Source organism: Asparagus officinalis, chromosome 8, assembly GCF_001876935.1.
Source record: "Asparagus officinalis chromosome 8, Aspof.V1, whole genome shotgun sequence".
In the NCBI taxonomy this organism is placed as follows: Eukaryota; Viridiplantae; Streptophyta; class Magnoliopsida; order Asparagales; family Asparagaceae; genus Asparagus; species Asparagus officinalis.
Genome location: NC_033801.1, coordinates 6,061,104 through 6,079,915, shown reverse-complemented (window position 1 = coordinate 6,079,915; position 18,812 = coordinate 6,061,104). Strand labels below are relative to the sequence as shown.

Sequence of the window (18,812 nt, the reverse complement as noted above, 5' to 3'; positions counted from 1 at the left end):
AGTTATGTTCATGTCTGCACCACCTTCATGTCCAAAGTGGTGACGAAAGAGAAGAGGCTCGCTGGTATGTCGCACTGCAAAAAAGAAGAAAAAATTTAGACAAGTCAAAAACAAGGATCAGACGCGAAGGTCGAACCTCGCGTCAGAAAGCTCAGACGCGAAGGTCGAACCTCGCGTCAGAAAGTTCAGACGCGAAGGTCGACCCTCGCATCAAAAATCTCAAACGCGCAGGTCGACCCCCGCGTCAAGAAAGATGAAACGACGGAGTCCAGCCCCGCGTTATTGAAACGAGTTTCCTCGTTAATTTCAAGATCAGAACTTGCCGAAGCAAGTTTAATGACCACGAAGGTCATACTCACCACCGATCAGGGGGAGTTGGGAATCGGACTTGGGGGCGACGGGCTTCTTGGGTGCCATGAGATCTCGTCGGAGGAGATGAGCAGTGTTCGCCGGAGATGAGAACGAAATTTTTTCGTTAAAGTTTCAAGAAGAGTCGAAAGACTCTTGATTTGACCCCTAGCGGTCTATTTATAGACAGCTATGAGCTGTCAAATCCTAACGGACGGGATTCGAGGCCATCAGCCCGCCCAAACTCGACCCTCGCGTTCGAGTTGATTCAGCTTCCAAACGCGATGCTCACCTGCGCGTTCAAATTTCCCAACGCTGGGCTCACCCACGCGTTCCAATTCTCAAATGCAGAAGGCATCTCTGTGTTGAGACCACCATGAACAGCAATTTCTTGGTTACCAAAGCGATCAAAGCCAGGAAGAAACAAACGACTCCACTGGGGAGTCTGTTGGAGGAGTACAGATAGAGTACAGTCAACAACGGCGAAATCATCTGACTCGATCAGGCGGGAAGAGCAATCAATCCACCAAATTCTGGGATCCAAAGTATTCCGAAAATTCGTCCCAGTCAACCGCGAACTTTCGAAAACTTTGGAGGGGGTTCTGTAGGCTGTCTAAAAATCACAATAGATAGCTTATTCAAACAAGCTCCGACAACGGAGGTCACAATCAGACGACTTCCCAATCACTGTATCCGCAACTCCACAATTGCCACAAACGCGACCTCACCTCTGAGATGATTGATCTTGATGGCTGTGACAACAGCATGGCTAATATCGTAGCAACTATTAGAGATGCTGATGAGCAGTGGGACGATTTCAGAAATAAAAAGTTGGACTCAGTTGGTGAGTTGCTTGGTAGAGAGCTATGGGCGAATATTCATCTTTAAGACACTATGGATGTTGATTCCCGTCTAGCTCCTACAACGAAAGCTACAATCAAATAGCTTTCGGGTCGATGATCGAAACATATAGTCGAATAGTTGCTTGGTAGAGAGCTATGGGCGAATATTCATCTTTAAGACACTATGGATGTTGATTCCCGTCTAGCTCCTACAACAAAAGCTACAATCAAATAGCTTTCGGGTCGGTGATCGAAAGCGGCAAATAGAGGACTTTTCACATAGATCGAGAAAGGTTACAATTTAACGACACTTCCGACAACTGATGAAAACTCTATTCAGCAGTCTTCACAATCTGCAGTGAAAGTTACAATCTGACGGCTTTCACACCCCACAACAGCTAAAGCCAGGATTACTGAACAACGGTCCTTGCAACGCTCTACAGAAGAAGTTACAAATCAGCTAACTCCTTCTGAAACGCGGGTGTCATCCCCGCGTCATAACTTTGGAAATGAAGACGACCCTCGCGTCGTCAAGCCACGGCGACCCTCGCGTCGTCAAGCCACAGCGATCCTCGCGTCGTCAAGCCACGGCGACCCTCGCGTCGTCAAGCCACAGCGATCCTCGCGTCGTCAAGCCACGGCGACCCTCGCGTCGTCAAGCCATAGCGACCCTCGCGTCGTCAACCAACAGCGACCCTCGCGTCGACAATGCACAAGCCAAACGTGAGCGACCCTCGCGTTCAATGGTGTTCAACCAACGGCGACCCTCGCGTCGTCAATGCACAAGCCAAACGTGAGCGACCCTCGCGTTCAATGGTGTTCAGCTAACACCCAACTTCGCGTCTTAATTCAAAGAACACGAAGTAGAGGTTCTGAACGCCAGAATGGGCGTTTGACTTATTCAAACATAAGTCGAACGGTTCCAAAACCGTTTATCCCACGTTCTGAGGGATTTTCGCCCACGTAGGAGCGGATATAGGGGTCAGTTACAACCTCTTATCCCCCTATAAAAGCTCAACGAACTCAACTGAGTTAAGGGTTGGATTTTTGGCATCTGAACCATACAGGTTGGATTCAAAAGATCTAAACCATACAGGTTGGAGATTTTCAGTTCTAAAACAAACTCGACAGAGTTAAAGGATCGGATTTTTGATAATCAGATCAAGGGTTGGATTCTTCATCATCAAAACCACTCAGGTTTGGAGATTCGGCAACAACAGCAACGAAATCCTTGGAGATAGGATCTTTGAACCAACCTCAGAAAATCAAATCTGAGAGAATCCTTCAACAACAGAAAAACAGCTTGATTATTAACCGAATTTTCGGTTCCAACAACTCTATTCACAGAGTTCAAACTCGTTCAGAGTTCTTAAACTCATTCAGAGTTATTCATAAAACTTTCCACGAAAGTTCATCGTTCCCACGAGATAAAGACGGTCGGATCGTCAACGGAGAGCAAGTTCGACGCAATCAATCGAAGGAAGCACTCCATCGCTGCCAAGAAGAACCCAGTTTTAAACAAAGGGGAAAACCAAATTCGTTTTCCTCTCTTTTGTAATCAAGTTGTAACCGAGATCAAAGGAATCAAAGTCACATTTTCTTTAGTCTCTTCTTTACAATTTTTCCAACAAACAGCGGATGATGAGTTGGTAGATCCGTGTGCAGCTGGTGGATATAGCTTGGATATGGCCATTGGTTCACCTCAGGTGGAGGTGTTTGAATCGTTTCAGTATGGGGCCGTTGGTGATGCTATCAGTCGTACATTGGATGTTGGTATCAGTGAAGAGTTGAGGACTCTCCTTTTGGATTGAGGGCCTTTGGAGGCCATTGGGTGAACTACGTGAAGGCTTGATTCCTTGGAGAGGATACGTAGACAGTCAGTTTTGATGCAGCCGATTTAGTGAGTAGACACAGTTGTTTTGGGGTGAGTGTTCGCACTCCCGTTTGGGTCTCGACGTGTTGTGGATGGGGTCCGTTGTCATGAGTCCACTACCATAGCGTACTGGATGCAACAAGTGAGACAATTGGTTTGGTTGGTGTCGGCTCAGTTTGGTAGAATCTTCGCAGAGGTGGAGATTTGTAGAAATTGACAGTTGATAGCTCAGAATAGGCAGTTGATAGGTTGGCCGTCGACCGCGTTCGTGCACATGGTTCACTGTGCGTCTGGACCGTTGGCGGTCGACCGCAGAAGTTTCTGCTTTCACCGCGGTCGACCGTCGCGGTCGACCGCAGAAGTTGTTGGAGATTGGGGCTGTTCTGGGATTGAGGGCAGTCGACCGTGGCGATCGACCGCGATGGATCGCGGTCGACCGCCGCAGCGGTTTTGGGCTGGTTCTGTTTTTCAGACCCGTTTCGTTTGGGTTTCCTATAAATACCCAAACTGGTTTCTAGGGTTTGTAAGGCAAGAGGTTTTGAGCAGATTGAGAGGGTTTTCTTTGGGCTTCTATTCTAGGAGCAATTGGTGAGATCAAGAGTTGATTTGTAGAGGGTTTATGAGAGATTTGTAACCCTAGTTTGTTTCTCTTGATTTCTAATAGTGAAAACTCCCCCCTCCTTGCCCCGTGGACGTAGGCATCTCGCCGAACCACGTTAAAACTGGTGTTATTGTGTTTGTGCTATTGTTTGGTGTGTTTGTTTATCTCTTTCGGCTATTTGGTTGGACCTCGGCATAGGGGTTTCTCCCCAACACTGAGTTTATAATTTAATACTCTAGCATATGCCCAAAGCCATGGAATACACGTCCTTTAGCTATCTTCAGCATCTCTTAATTTATATAAAATAATAGGCATAATCAATGGCGGAGTCAGGATTTTGTCCCGGTGGTTTTCTCATATAATTTATCATCGTCTCGTTTGGAATCTATACCGATAATTTTACAATTTTATTTCTTCTAGTGCTATCCTATCTAAATTATTACAGAGGTGTTCTACATAATAATTAATACTAGTAAAAATAAATAAAAAATGTATAAAATAAGCAATCCAGTGGTGTCATGTGACATCATGAACGCTACATGACTCTATCTCAGGGCATGACTCTATCTCAGGGCCCAACAGTTATGGTTTCCTGTCAAATGCACATTGTTTAGCTATCACAAAAGCATCAAATTTTCATAAATTAATAGGCAAAGCAAACCGTATGCTTCTACAAACACTCATGAACATTTTGTTGTGTAGCTTGTTCTTCTCAATGCCATATTCCCAAAATTTTGGAGATGAATGGTCTCCTATGGAAAAGGGTGAAACCGACGAAGAGGCGGCCTCAACCGAATTGGTGGAAAGAAGCTCATCTGCTGCTGAACTCGCATCAAACGGGCCAGTGCCTTCACATCAGCCGAAGCATCCTGAATCTCCAGGAATAGCCGGACTTTTTAATGCATTTCGAATATTAGTCTTTAATCCATATATTCAGGTGCCACTCGATTCGAACTCTCCACGATTTGATACTATATCAATTGGCAAACATTTTCGATTCCAGCTCTATAGTTAGTATTTGCGCTTTCGCAAACTTGTATATCTTAGGACGCTAATCCCCTCAAAAGAAATATGTTATTCATGAAAGTGATGTAAAATGTCTACCCTTGTTCATAGAGGATATAATAGCCGAAAATTAATTATGATTTTTTTTTTATTTTTCTCCATGCAGCGAATGGTTGTTTCTTTATCATCTGATCAAGCTGTATGGGATGCGGTTATGAAGAACAAAATAGTGCAAGACATCCAGGAATCCTTGAGTGCAGGTTTGTTCAAAATGATATGCTCTTAGTTTATTAATCCTTTGGAATTAGAACGAGAGGTAATTGTAATGATCATGGTTACCTTTATCATAAGGCCCACTCTTCTTTGAGCTAGGGATTCTTTTGGCAAATATATGGGCCTCAAACATTTCATATGTCCGAAAACATTCAACAGAATTCATTCTATAGTCTGCAGCTAATTGAGATTCCAATTTAAACTGACAAGGTCGTTAATTAAGGTCACGCTGCCACGAAAGATGAGGCATTTCAGTTACTTAATTGCCTAAAGATATTTGATCAGGTATATAAATTGTTAGTACCCCAACTAGTAACACAACTTATCCACATTCTTCGAGCCGAGGACTTGTTACTTTGATGGCGATACACACGTTTCAGTATTCACGCTGCAAAATCATTGATAGGCTACTTGATTTGGGTGTAAATAACTGTGTTAAGTGTTACTCTAGAGTTTCTTCACTGTCAAAATAATCCATTGATATGTTGTTATATGCAGAATCAACCAGATCGCAGAACAGCGGCCATGACGTTGGCATGATTATCCTGAGATGGATACTGAAGAGCACCAAGTCAACAATTGTTGGATTTTTCGACAAGCTCGTAAAACTTGTTAGCGAGCTCTTCCATCACCAAGAGAGGGAGTCCAGTGACCAAACGAGGGAGGAGAACACGAGCAGTTTTGATCAAGTGGTGAGAACCTCGTTCATGATAACCGTCATGGTGTTTATGGTCATCATTGTAACACGTATGCAATGAACTTCACAGTTCGTTCATCGTAAGATTGCGAAAGCCTGTATAGTTGGTAAAACTGCATCTAGTTCATCAATCTGTACTAGGTTTTTTTTATCGCAGGCTGCTCATCTGTTGAAGGTATCAAATTATAGCGCAATCTGATGGCGAATACTAAAAAATTGTGTTCTCTAATGAGGGGGGAAAAATACATGACAACATACATTGTCCAAATTGAAAATCTTACTTTCGGAGAATACAGGCACCTTTTTAGATGCTTGAAGTGGCAGTTTGAGTAAACTCTACAGTATCCACAATCATCAAAATCATCAAGTATAGATGGTACAATTGCTATTTCTCATAAAATTTAGTTCATTTATTGTTTCTTTCCCTTTGTGGTCTAAGCTTGCACAATTGCTGAGGACATTTATAGCAAACATAAGCTCATCTAAGCATAGTAAACCCCGACACTCTATGCAAAAATACCTTGGATCGGTCCTTTTGTGTAACTGCAAAAACCCTGATGAATTTATTAACTAACCATCTGCAGGACACTTTAAGCTTAAAATATCCTCAACTAACACAACTGTCATCGTCTCCTCATTGAGCTAAGCTTCGAACTAGAATCCCTTCAAACGTAATCCCCGGCCCAAATGCCAGAACAAACCCCCATTCCTCCCCTTTCTTCCCCTTCTCCTTCAACTCCTCTATCATGTTCTCAATCACGTAGAACACTGTGTTGCTGCTCACATTCCCATATTCTCTCAATGCCCTCCTACTTGCCCGCAACTTCTCCTCCCTCAACCCGAGATGACTCTCCAACCGGTTCAGAATCGCGGGTCCGCCCGGGTGAACCGCCCAAAACATCTCGTTGTAGTCCGTTAACCCGGCCCGTTCCATCAGTTTCCTGCAAAACCTGTCGATGTTCGCTTCGATAATCGACGGTAGATCTCTCCCTAGCTTGAAATGCACCCCCTCTTCAGCTAATCCTGGCCGTTGAGACCTCCGGTGGTGTCCAGGTATGAACTCCTGAACCAGCCAATCCATTTCGAAAATTGCGGCGCTCGTGTTGCACCGGGTCTGCTCCGACGACAGCCGGGCGGCAAGCGCGTCCCCGAACAGCAGCGGCGCGACGAGGTCGTAAGGCGGGAGAGGCCGGTGGGCGGAAGCCGGACGACGGTGGTTTCGGACGTGACGACGGAGGAGCGGCTTCCGCGTTGTTCTCCGCGATGTCTTGGCAGACGCGGAGGCCGGTGACGCGCGTAACAGCCGATGGAAGTAGAGCATGACGGCGACTGGACGGCCGGGTCGAGGCGAGCTGGCGGCGAGGTAGTAGTTCCGCCGGGAAGGCGATCCGACGAGGAGACGTAGACGAGGTGGGTGATGGCGGAGGCGGGGCGGTCACTGACACGTTGAAGGCAGGTGCGGCGGCCTCCACGGGCATGCGGAGGACGCAGGGTTGGCGATCTTCGAGGCGTTGTGTGGATCGTCGGAGAGCCTCAGTGGGGGCGAGCTCAGGGTATTTGTCGAGGATATCTTTCGACATTACTGTGTATCTCGTCCTCACCGTCGTGGTTTTGCCTGTGAAATTAAAAGTGGTACGTAGCTCGTCAGTTAGCCTGAAAACTGCATTCATGTACTCTAAAAAGTTTTGAGTCATTAACTTTCTTTTGGTAGAGCTATAGCCTATTGTGCGTGCATCTTGAACTTAGAAAGAAAATAAAAGATTTAATCTAATTCTAACACGATCGATGCGCTAAGTGCAAATTATACATCCAAAGTATCTTATTGCATCTTGGCTCGATTTAATCCTTATCCGTGGCCTAAGGTTCAAACCCAGATGTATGGGGACAAAACAGGGTTCGTGCTTGTTTTTGTCGAAGTTTCAAAGTCACTCTTGGATGCCAAAAATTATATCTGCCATTGGACTACTATACTAGATTTTGCTACTAGCTAGCTATTTCCATATTTTAAAAAATAAAATTAAATTGCAGAAAACCCCCCAGAGGAGACTGGAGAGAGAGGGGAGCTTGATTACATAGCCGCTCGAGTTTCTCCTTCATGACAGGATCGTCGCAGTTGGTATCGCGTAGATAGCCCTCGACAAGGCGCTCTTGGCGAAGGATTTGGTCAGGAAAGGCCTTGCCGAGAGCCAGTATTGTAGCCTTGCCTCTTCGACTAGAGCGCTCGCACAACTGAGACTCTCCATTTTGCCTTGCTTTCGACATCGCGGATGTAGAGATATATGCACTTGATAAGTCTGACAGAATGCAACTTCGTTTATGTGAGCCTCATATAAGGGGTGTAGAATGGGTTTGGTTCTGTCTTGGAGGAAGTTTGGTGCTTCATACAGTTGACGTGACGAATGAAGAAAAGATGCAAAATGGTTTGCCATGACAAGCGAATGAAGTGAACCGTGGCGGAGTTCGCGCGCAATTAGGTTCGACAGCCTTTCTACCTTGTTACCTTTTAGGGATGGAGTTTCCATTAGAGAGAAAAAATCATTAACATTAATACCAAATTTTTCATCTAATTAAACAAGTCGGCCTATTATGCTAATAACGCGAAGGTCGCAGGTTCGAGACCTGCATGGGCCACTCCGTTAAGCCTTTTTGTGCTATTCAACCTCCTTTATTCCTGATGATCTTTGAACAAATTTCTTTTAACATAAGATTTGATTGAGCAGAATATTAAAGTATGTATCATCTTGCAAACTTAGAAACATAAAACAATAAATTTGAAAATTGCGATGATTTGATAATTTCATCTTATACCCCATCCTGCCTGCACTTAAAACTGCATGATGCTGAACATATAGCATTACGGGAGTTTGACATTTTCAGAACATGCAACCACAGTAAACAGCAACACAGAAAACTTGTCCATAAATAAAACAATAGTGTTCATAAAGAAGCCCCCCGAACCACGATTTCGAACAGAACAGTGGTATGATGCTCTGACGTGATCTCACAAGACTATTCCATCCAACAACGGCTTCATTATTCCTATAAATATCTAGTATCTTTTGACATATTGTAAATATTTCCGAGTTCCGCGAGCAATAGAGAGCACCGATAGCACTGACCTTAGAACATCTTGTATCTATAATATTCTATAGTCTAGCAACCCTGAATTGCTGCTTGAGCAGAGGACGGATGTACTCATGGTATCCATCTGGCACAACCGAGTCATTGAGGGGGTCTTTCCATGCTGCCTCATAGAGATTCGGGTACACGTTTCCATCATAGCGACCAAGAATGGAACCCAAGTAGTGATCGGTGTAGTTGAATGCATCAACAAGTGCGATAACATTGGGACGCAGCTGCACAATACCCAGAACAAATAAAACGTGAGGAAATACGGTAAAGGATAGCATTGGAAATCCAAAAGATTCAAAATTTTAGCTCAAATATAAACTCATTTAATTGTAGTATAGCTATTATACTATTTTGGTACTACAGCAAGACTAAAGTATCTTCTAAGAAGATGCGAGATGGGCTCATGATTGAAATGCAGGAGGAATAGTGTGAAAGTTGTTAGAAGTTGTGGTACACTTAACAACTGGAAGATACCATTTTGGTTCCAACATATCACTCCTGCGACTGGTTCACCATTAAACCAACCAGACAATTAGTGAATTGAGTAAATGTAAAAATATTGCAGTAAGTAGCAAACCAAACCTGAGAATATAAATCACGGAGTTGTTCATTGGCTAGGGCAGCTTGCTTGGGGGTGATGCAACTCGTTGAGAGAAAATCCCCTAGATGCTTGTGAAGCAGGGAGAGAGCATAAATGTTGCAGAGGATCTGCAATTGTTCTTTAACTCCATCTCCATCCAAGTCTTGTTTCACCTTATCTATGAACCTGCGAGTGAGCGAGCGAGCGAGTAGGCAAGTCAAATTCAAGCGAGCGAGTAGGCAAGTCAAATTACTGATTTGATAATCACTTGATGGAGTTCATTTCCATTAACCATGAGCTATATCCTAGACATCAAAGCTCAGACTACTAATATGTTTGCTTTCCTATTCATGAATGGTTTATAACAATAATAATAATAAGCAGAACCAAGAGTGTATACTCGTCAAAGGCATCAAAATCAAAGTAAAAAATTTGTTAAAATTTTCCAATATCCCAATGGAACTTTATTGAAGTTTTCACTAACCACACTAACAAATTGTGATAAAAGTTTTTTTACTATACAAGGTAATCAATAAAAAACAATAGGTCAATATCTAGAAGAACTCAAGCCTTAAAAAGCTCAAATCTCTAAATCAAGACCCAATTCAATCAATGTGGGACTAATGGATCTTACGCAATAAGTAGGATGAGGTCAGGAAACAAAATGCAATGAATTCAAGATCAAACACTGTTTCTTGTGTACTTCTGCAAGGGTATGGAAGCGACTCCAAATGTCTTTGATCACATCTGCATGGAAAGGATGCTTATTTCTTTTCGAAAACACTTAAATAACCTTGTTTTTCATCAAATCTACTTCCAATATATCTTCTTGCATGTAATGTTCTTTTCTAAGTAATTGAATATATGAGGAGTTAGCCAATTGATGTTAAAACATATAATAAATTTGAGTGGCTATTTGCTATCTAATTGTCGTTGCGAATTGATCGCAATTTCACAATCTCTGCCCATTAAAATAGGTTTTCATGTTCACTGAACAAACCTACTGAACATCCAAGAGCAAAAAAGGAGTAATATCAGTTTTTTTAAGCTAAAAGTGTATGGACGAGACTAAGCATGATGGACGAAAAACTTACTTTGATACAATAATCAACTGGCAATGAGCCGCTGCTGCCTCCACTAGATCAGCAGAGAGATCTGCAAACCCTGCATAAAAAGATAATGGTGTGAGTATGAATTGTGAAAATAAAAATCATGCCAAGAATCAGTAACATGAAGGAGAGAATGAATCACAGGCATACAGGCACATGTATCCAGAATTTGAAAAGCATAGTTAATAGATACTTTGATAAGAGATATGCCACATGTATGCATGCAGCAAGCCAAAGTCTATGCATGTGCTTTATCTGTAAATTCATTTGCTTGCATGTGCATGTATGTGCAGGTGTGAGTGTGTGTGAGCATGTATTTGCGAGAGAGGGAGGACCTAGTTCTGGGCTTGATGCTTTGGCAATATTTTGGGCACAATTAACAGCTAGCCTCACAGCCCTGGCTTCAAATGCTTCCAGTATGACTGAAGGGTTCAACCAGTCCCCAGCTGCACAAAACGAAATGAATGTGTATAGAAAGGGTAAGCATCACACTACAAGAAAATCTCATGGTGTAAGTTGGGACAATGCTATCAATATTTTGGTTGCTACTTTGAAGTAATATTCTGTAAATAGGTCACAATGGGAAAAAGTACACCTTGACGAACATCAGATCGACATTGCATTAGGTGTTCTGCCCGCGCCATGTATGATGTGGTACCCACAGGCTTTTTCCCAGATCCCAGCCGTGAAACTGTCTTCACAAGAAACCTTGCAACCTTCAAACAATACAATAAAAAGTCATATTAGTCAATTGTTGGTTTGTACTAATTCTTAAAAAGAGTGCTTAGAGTTCATGGTGATAAAAGAAGTACACGTAAATAATGCATCAAGAACATTGACGCATTATATGTCTTTGAAATAAGCTGACAGATATTACAAGTTTTCAACTGTGGACAACATTAGGCCCAAGCTAAAATTTTGGAATGTTATGGTGACTCGCTAAATCACTGTGCATAAACAGTATTCCTTGTAGCACAGATTTGACATATCATTCATTCAAAATTAAATAAAATATTGGTTGGAAAAACATAAATTTAGAAAGAATGCACAAAAATAAAAAAAATATATATATATTAAATGTAGAAAGACCAAAATAAATCTGCAGAAGTTAAGCGTCTGTACAAATTCAAATGATTCATGAACTGTTAATAGATGGAAAGGTATTTAGGTTACTAAGTACCAGTTAATTCTAAGAACATATATAGAGACATAAGTTTATCACATGCTCATGATCATCTAAAATGTGGTCATGAATAACTATTTAGAAACCACACTTTAAGATGTCTTAGCCTTACAAACATCCATGATGCCCGATAAGTTGTGTCATAGCTATACCAACTACAAGTAGCCAAACTAAAATTTTCTACAGACAAAAGCGGCTTTTAGTTTACCTTAAAGCATATTCAACAAATACAGCTAATATCATGATGTCAAATGTAGAATATAGTCACTATTCCAGAAAGGCTCATAACCTCATTCATGGTGACACTGAGTTCAACCATTACTAATGGATCTAACAAACAAAAAATAGCTTACCGACCTGCAACAACAAAACAATGTTATCTCCTTCATAAGTGCAAGCAGGAACATAGACCGCAAATAATTCTGGAAGCCCGCTGCTACAAAGATAACCATGACCACCACAAAGTTTTCTGCATTCTTCGATGCCATCCTGTAATAGACAAGGTTCATTGAATAATAATACACAAAAAAGGTGTGGGTATAATGCCATCAATCTATGGACTTGAGATATGGTGAGCAGAGAACTACGGAAATCAGAAAATTGGCGCAAATTTTATCAAGAATGAAATATAGTTACTATTAACTATAGAATTCCTGAACTACCATACACCAACGATGCTTGTTAATATTAATTCTATAAATTCTTTGGAACTGATAACACACCAGCCACCTTCTTAGCGTACAACCATACCAATTGTTCTTGGGGTTTGAGACACAGAAGGTTGCACCCTATATGGTGTCAAAATTCATCTTTTTAACTTTACAACTAACAGGTAAAAGCTAGGAAGTTTTAAAAGATTTTGGGACAGAAAAGGTCTAATGCCATCAAACAATGCATTAAAATGTATTAAATGAGTTACGTACAGCTGTCGCGGAAGTTGTCAAAGATTTCAATCCAGCAGTGCATGCATGAGCCTCTGGTAAAGTTGAAAAGTCATTGGCTTGTAATCTTCCAGTCACATCTGCATATAACCATTTCAACCATTCTCCTACAAACCTAAAAGCATAAGCTGATGCCAGCAATGGAAAGAGTCTGCTTTGCTGAGTTTTGTAATCAATAACCTGCAGCATAATGTTTACTAAATAAAAGCAAAGCAAATAAAAAAGGTCCATGTATAATCAAATGCAAATAATTTGCACAAACGATAATATTTCAACCCACTTCCTTGAACCATCTTTCAACCGTTGTAGTATAGAAATCAGGATTCAGAGTGGAGTCGAAGAATTATTTATATAATGCATCTGTATTAAATGATAGGAATTAGAAGGATACTGCACGTATTATAAGCCATTCTTTGAACTTTTCTTTTAACTGCTGCAGTATAGAAATTGGACGCAGAATGGAACCAATACTAAAAGAATAATTATCTATATAATGCATCTTATTAAATGATAGGAATTATCAGGATGCTACATGCATTAGTTTCTACCACATACTAATTTCCTTGCATACATGAAATACTAGGATAAAAAGGATGGAGTAGATGGAAGAATGCAAAATTGTTCTATCTCATTCTATTGTATGCCAGTGTTCAGAGGAATCACATTATTATGGAAGGAAGAACATAAAAGATAGAAACAGATGAAAGCATGGTACTAGTATTTAGCAGGATGCTGCATGTATTAATCTGCTAAAAGAACGTTTCTAATGCATCTATTCAAAACGCTACGAATTAGCAGGATGCTACATTTATTAATTTTCACCACACGCTGTTTTTCTTTTGGATACATAAAATGCTAGGACTTGAAGGATGAAGAAGGTATCAGAATGCTGAATCTATCAATTTTCATCAAACACCATTGTTCAAGGAAGAAGAAACAAACAAACAAAAAAAGATAAATGAAAGAATAAAAGGAGTAAAAAGAGGAGAAGCTAACCCGCAGGTAATATAATGGTAATCCAGTAATAGGATCTACCTTATAATAAGGAACCAGATGCAAATTTAAATCTGATAATTTTAACTGTAAACTAATAACATATAGGTGCATAAAAAATGATATCTGCCTGAATTAGCTAATACAAGTAAAACTCTAAAATATAAGTTTCTTATGTACATTTGGCATTTGATCAACATTACTTCAACAAAAAAAAATTCCATCTCTAGGAATTGTATTTCTTGACATTGTTGTGGAGCAGAATTTTTCAGAACCACACTACCATTCCCATTACTACAGTGCACAGCTATTTATACTTGTGAACTATAAAAACAAAAATCAAGTACAGGTTTTCTATGTAGTCTGAGAATTCCATAGAACCATGCAAGACAAGAGAATCTTGATATGCAAACAGAAAAAACACCTACAAAAAATAAAAGGGTTATTTGTACATTTTGAGCCAAATTATGTTAAATTTACAACTAATAGCATCACCAGAAAGTAATTGACTGTATAAAGTTGTCAGTATCTAGTCATAGTTTCAAAAGGTGAATCATTATACCTGGGTCTCAGCACCTCCATCCTGCGAGCCAAATTGTCTACGAACAGCACTATACCTTACAGCAATACAAACAGCTCTAGATAATGCTTTGGAAGCATCGGCAACAATAGTTTGACGAACGAAAACCATTGTACCATAAACAAGTTGCCTTGGAACATCAGATTGCAAGTACTTTCCCTCCCTGGACACCTTTGAAAGCCTGTAAGATTTCAGAATATTGAACCAGTATGCCTTATTGGTGGTTAGTCATTTAAAGAATCAGAACCAAACTTATGGCTATTCTATATACCTTATAAGTACGTTTTTATCTACCTCAAAAGTTGTAGGCGTTAACAGTTATCAGTAAACTACTTCGCTAAGTTAACAGGTACTGATGTTATGGGGAATCACTTTGTACAATCAAACTATTCCTTTGAGACCCCCACCCTAACTCTAGGCCTCAAAGCACTAGTACGGTAGTACCAAAAATTCTAGGCTTCAGACCTCCACCATAAACTCCTTTGAGAGCTTGACATCACTCAAAGAATAAGAAAGGTTGCTAAAAATCTGATGATGTTTTCCAAACAGATCAACAATATAAGAAAGTTAAGTTAAAGCCTTATATTGTAGTACAAATCAAACTGAAAAATAAGCACATGGACAAAAGCTATCTGTTCTGAGAGATATATTTAGAGTATTTAGCAAAGATAAATTGTCGGGAACTGGAAACTTTCCAATAAAACTAAGATTGGGAAAGCTATTAAGCAATTAAGTAAGGAGGAATAATAACATGTAGTGATACAAGGAAAATAAAGGCTAACAAACCTCATCAACATTTGGTCTCTTGGTATGCGCACATTATCAAATCTTAGAACACCATTATCCATAGTGTTATATGCACCATTTCCAAATTTTGTTCCGATATCACCAATAGTAATGCCAGGCAGAGGTAAATGATCATCCAAACTTCGTAGCTGGACTATGAAACCTGATTGTCAAAACATGTCAGGAAATTGTCATTCACAAACAAATAACACCAGTCTCCACAATATTAAATTCAATAATTTGTTAATGAAATACCATGTACACCATAATCTTGCCCATCAGTGATAAGACGAGCATAAACAACTGCATGTGTGGAAACTTTGCCAAGGCCCCCGGGCCACCACTGTTATGACAATTTCGAAGTAATTAATACTATAAAAAAACACACAGGCAGAAGTAATAAACTTGCTATTTAACCACTGCAACCAATTAAATTTAAAAAACTAATGTAGCAAATGAAAATAGCACAAGAAAGTTCAATAAAGTATAACACAGGCAGAGAATGAATATCAACATCATCAATGATAATATTAAGAGATATTATATATTATCTTTAATACTCACTTTACTTGAAGTCAGAGTAGGGCTATGAATGACAAATTCATCAGTTTTCGGATCAAAAGTTGCAGTTGTTTCAAGTCCCTGGACATTGGAACCATGGCCAAGTTCCGTTTGTGCATAGCAGCCAATTATTTCCAATCTATAGGCTAATGTCAACCATTTCTTCTGCTGCTCATCAGTACCTTGTCCTTTTATAGCAGGAATAAACATTCCCTGTTAAAAATATTCATTCAACATACATCAGCTCCGGAAAGGAACTTGCGTAAAACAATATGCAAGTTATTACTGAAAGTTATATATAAACAAAATTGTCAGTATAGTTTCTCTTGTGCTGATGAAAACTTGACACTGAAGAGAGACATGCTGAGGTTTTAGTAAAATCAGAGTTTAAGTGAGACACCTCCAGCTTTAATAAATGGTAGTTGGATCTATAAAAATGTCCATATTTTGATGAGGCGTAATGTGGTACTTTTTTTGTCCTTCAAAACTCAGAAGTAAGCACTTGGCAATTGGTATTTCAGACGTAAATTAAAAAAGATAACATCATCAAAATTGAAAAAGATGACATCATCAACGAAAGTCTTTATCCTAAATTCTTTGTGGATAGGCCACATGAAATCAATTTTCAATATTCAAACCTATAGCAAACAACCTCATGCATTAAATTAGAAATCGTCAAATTTAAATTCTTTTCATACCTCATACTATGTTCTTTTAGGCCTATGCGCTTTCATCTATGACTTCGTCATAAACAGGAGAAGGATATTTAAAATACAAGAGAAGGAGAATCTAATTGTAGATTGACTCAAATATTAAATTTCTAATTCCTATACCCTTCAACTTATTTAGTCACCTTCCATAACTTACATCTTATACATGCATGCATCCTGCACAAAGGTATATATACAAATGCATACATACAAATACCATTACATCTTACTCCTAATATTTATAAAATTTTCCATGAAAACCCTTGTGATTTCAATTGACAAGCAACAAAATATTCTGTCATATGCATCGAAAACTCATGTCCAACAATACTGATAATAATTACATAATTGGAGTGCAGCCAAATGGCAGCCAATCAACACCAACTAATATTTTATCTCTTAATAAACATCAAGGATTTTTTTTATTTTTTATGTTTTATTTTTTTGTAATTTACTTTGCTTTTAAATACTTATTTATAATTTCCATTCCCAACAAACTTGAGCTCATGTAAACAACTATTTTCTTTATAAGATTCTACATATATGCATCTCTGACTCAAATTAACAATGTGTTGAAGTACTAACCCAATGCAAATCCAGAAAAGAAGGCTCATCGATGAAGAACCTTAACATTGACCCCTCTTCTTCTGTTAAAACAAAATTTTGCGAAGTTAAGAGTACAAAAATAGGATAATTAGAAGAAATTCTCTGCTAAAATAATTTCTGCCAACCAACCAAAAATAAAAATAATTCTCACCACCCATATGGTTTTCTTAGTATAAAATAGTGAATTTGACAAGTCCATGATTCTAGAAAGCTTGCATATATGCTGCTAAGTTTAGGCATAAATGTGCCCAAAATGTGTAAGTAGAGAAAAATACCAGAGAGACGCAGCTCATTGATCCGCTTCCAGGCATAAGCAGCTTTTCTCAAAGTATTCTTAAACAACTCCTTTCGACCGAGCATCGTCCTTGTATCCTTGCGAAACTCCTAGATGAAGTAAAGGTGGAGCACAATTTATCAATAACCTGCTTTGAACAATCAAGCAAAGGCTTGCAGATTCACATTGATATAAATCAATTTGATGAGTTTGTATGATACACAATACAGTAACTGGCTTCTATACATCCTAACGATATAAAGATCATCTATGATGAGTCCTTTAAAAGCACATTCCAACATAATGGACAAGACATACACTGTTAGGGACTCGTGTGAATATCAAATTTGCAGGCAACTAAAATCAAATTAAGATGAAAGGTACTAACCTATATGAAGGATCATTATATAAAATATGAGAAATCAGAAATCAAAGTACAATAGAAAAGCAAAATGTTTACATTTCCTGACATTCACTTCCTATTTATGCGCCCAATATACCCCGTAAATCCTCCATAACTCCAGCCTGTGTCTCATCATTCTGCTTACATTCTCAATACAGTTAAAAACGCAAAAGCTGTAAATTCAGACACACATTTCTTATTTTCAACCCTAACCTATCCCATAAATCCTCCAAGATTCCAACTTCGTCCTCATCATTCTCCTCGCATCCTTTGACCAGTCTACGAACCCCTCTTTGTAAATTCAACTTCTTAGTCTTCAACCAACAGCTATAACATTGTTAAACTTTACAGTTCCTTATCATCAGTACAGGAAAACTTCAAAAAGTGGACATAGACCAGTATTCTACTTGCTTAACTCCTTTATGAATAGCCTATTATATCAAAATTACATCTTGCGTCTAGCTCTACTCTAACATAGTGCTTCACAAAAAAAAAGGGTTCCAAAATAATCAGCATGCAACAATGTATTTCAAATAAAAAAATAGAATAGTTTAGCCAAAAACAAACAAAAAAATAACAAGCAGATAAATTATAGGAAATTGGAAGAAATAATCGATTGAAAATATCATAGTACCACGAAAGCAGCAAAGTGAAAAGATAACAAACTTCAGCAACAAACAAAAATTACTTCCTCTAACCAGCAAACATTCAAATCAGACAAAATTTCAGGGGGGGAAATGAGAATTTTACTACAAACAGTGAAAACAGCTCAAATCCATAGCCATCTCAACAAACATAACAGAACTGGGGAGAGAAATTACACCAATTACGAGGAAAAACAAACCCTAATCCCTCAAAAAGCGTAGAAATCTGGAAAACTCACAGGATCGCTGGCGACAAGGCGAGAAACTCGATCGGCGATCTCGAGATTGTGCTTCGATCCGGCCCAAACAACCTTCATCGCCTCCACATCAAACTGCGCCGCCTTTCTCTCGTCTCGCAAGTAATCGATCGCCTCCATTTTCTTCCCCCCAACTTTTTTCGTTCTCTCTCAGGATCTTCCGTAAAATTGAAGGCTTTCTGTTTGATAAATGGGTGAGCGGCCGCAAGCGTTCAGACGTCAGAGATGGATACAAAATTACGTCGACACCCCTAATCATTCAATATATTGGGCACAATAGGACAAATTTTGGAAACAAGTAAAGCGAAGAAATTTTCTAAATAAACCCGTTTATATTCTTTTTTCTAAAAATAGCCCCTTGAGTTTTATTTACAAAAATAGACTCATTTTATCTTAATCTGGTTCCTAAATAGT

At 39.5% G+C, this 18,812-nt stretch overlaps 3 protein-coding genes across 3 annotated transcripts in view; 1 reads left to right on the top strand and 2 right to left on the bottom strand.

Annotated features, from left to right (window-relative positions):
* Positions 1–5,822, top strand: part of LOC109820218 — a 10,804-nt gene extending 4,982 nt beyond the window's left edge. Inside the window, exons 2-4 of the mRNA XM_020386325.1 lie at positions 4,367–4,601; positions 4,836–4,929; positions 5,441–5,822. Coding sequence (XP_020241914.1) covers positions 4,367–4,601; positions 4,836–4,929; positions 5,441–5,700 — 589 coding nt within the window. The 3' untranslated portion in view covers positions 5,701–5,822. The remainder of the gene's footprint in view (positions 1–4,366; positions 4,602–4,835; positions 4,930–5,440) is intronic.
* Positions 6,010–7,948, bottom strand: LOC109820217 (type III polyketide synthase A-like). The gene is given in 6 exon segments (XM_020386323.1): positions 6,010–6,821; positions 6,824–6,889; positions 6,892–6,932; positions 6,934–7,096; positions 7,099–7,254; positions 7,712–7,948. Coding segments are annotated over 6 exon segments (1,164 nt in total). The 5' UTR covers positions 7,902–7,948; the 3' UTR covers positions 6,010–6,273.
* On the bottom strand, positions 8,431–18,605 carry LOC109822962 (peroxisomal acyl-coenzyme A oxidase 1-like). The gene is made up of 14 exons (XM_020389245.1): positions 18,381–18,605; positions 17,096–17,204; positions 16,800–16,861; positions 15,508–15,717; positions 15,199–15,286; positions 14,944–15,106; positions 14,140–14,338; positions 12,567–12,764; positions 12,001–12,132; positions 11,056–11,176; positions 10,796–10,906; positions 10,446–10,515; positions 9,354–9,537; positions 8,431–8,995 (listed from the first exon to the last, which is right to left on the bottom strand). The coding sequence occupies exons 1-14, from the start codon at positions 18,516–18,518 to the stop codon at positions 8,786–8,788; spliced, it is 1,995 nt and encodes a 664-aa protein (XP_020244834.1). The 5' UTR covers positions 18,519–18,605; the 3' UTR covers positions 8,431–8,785.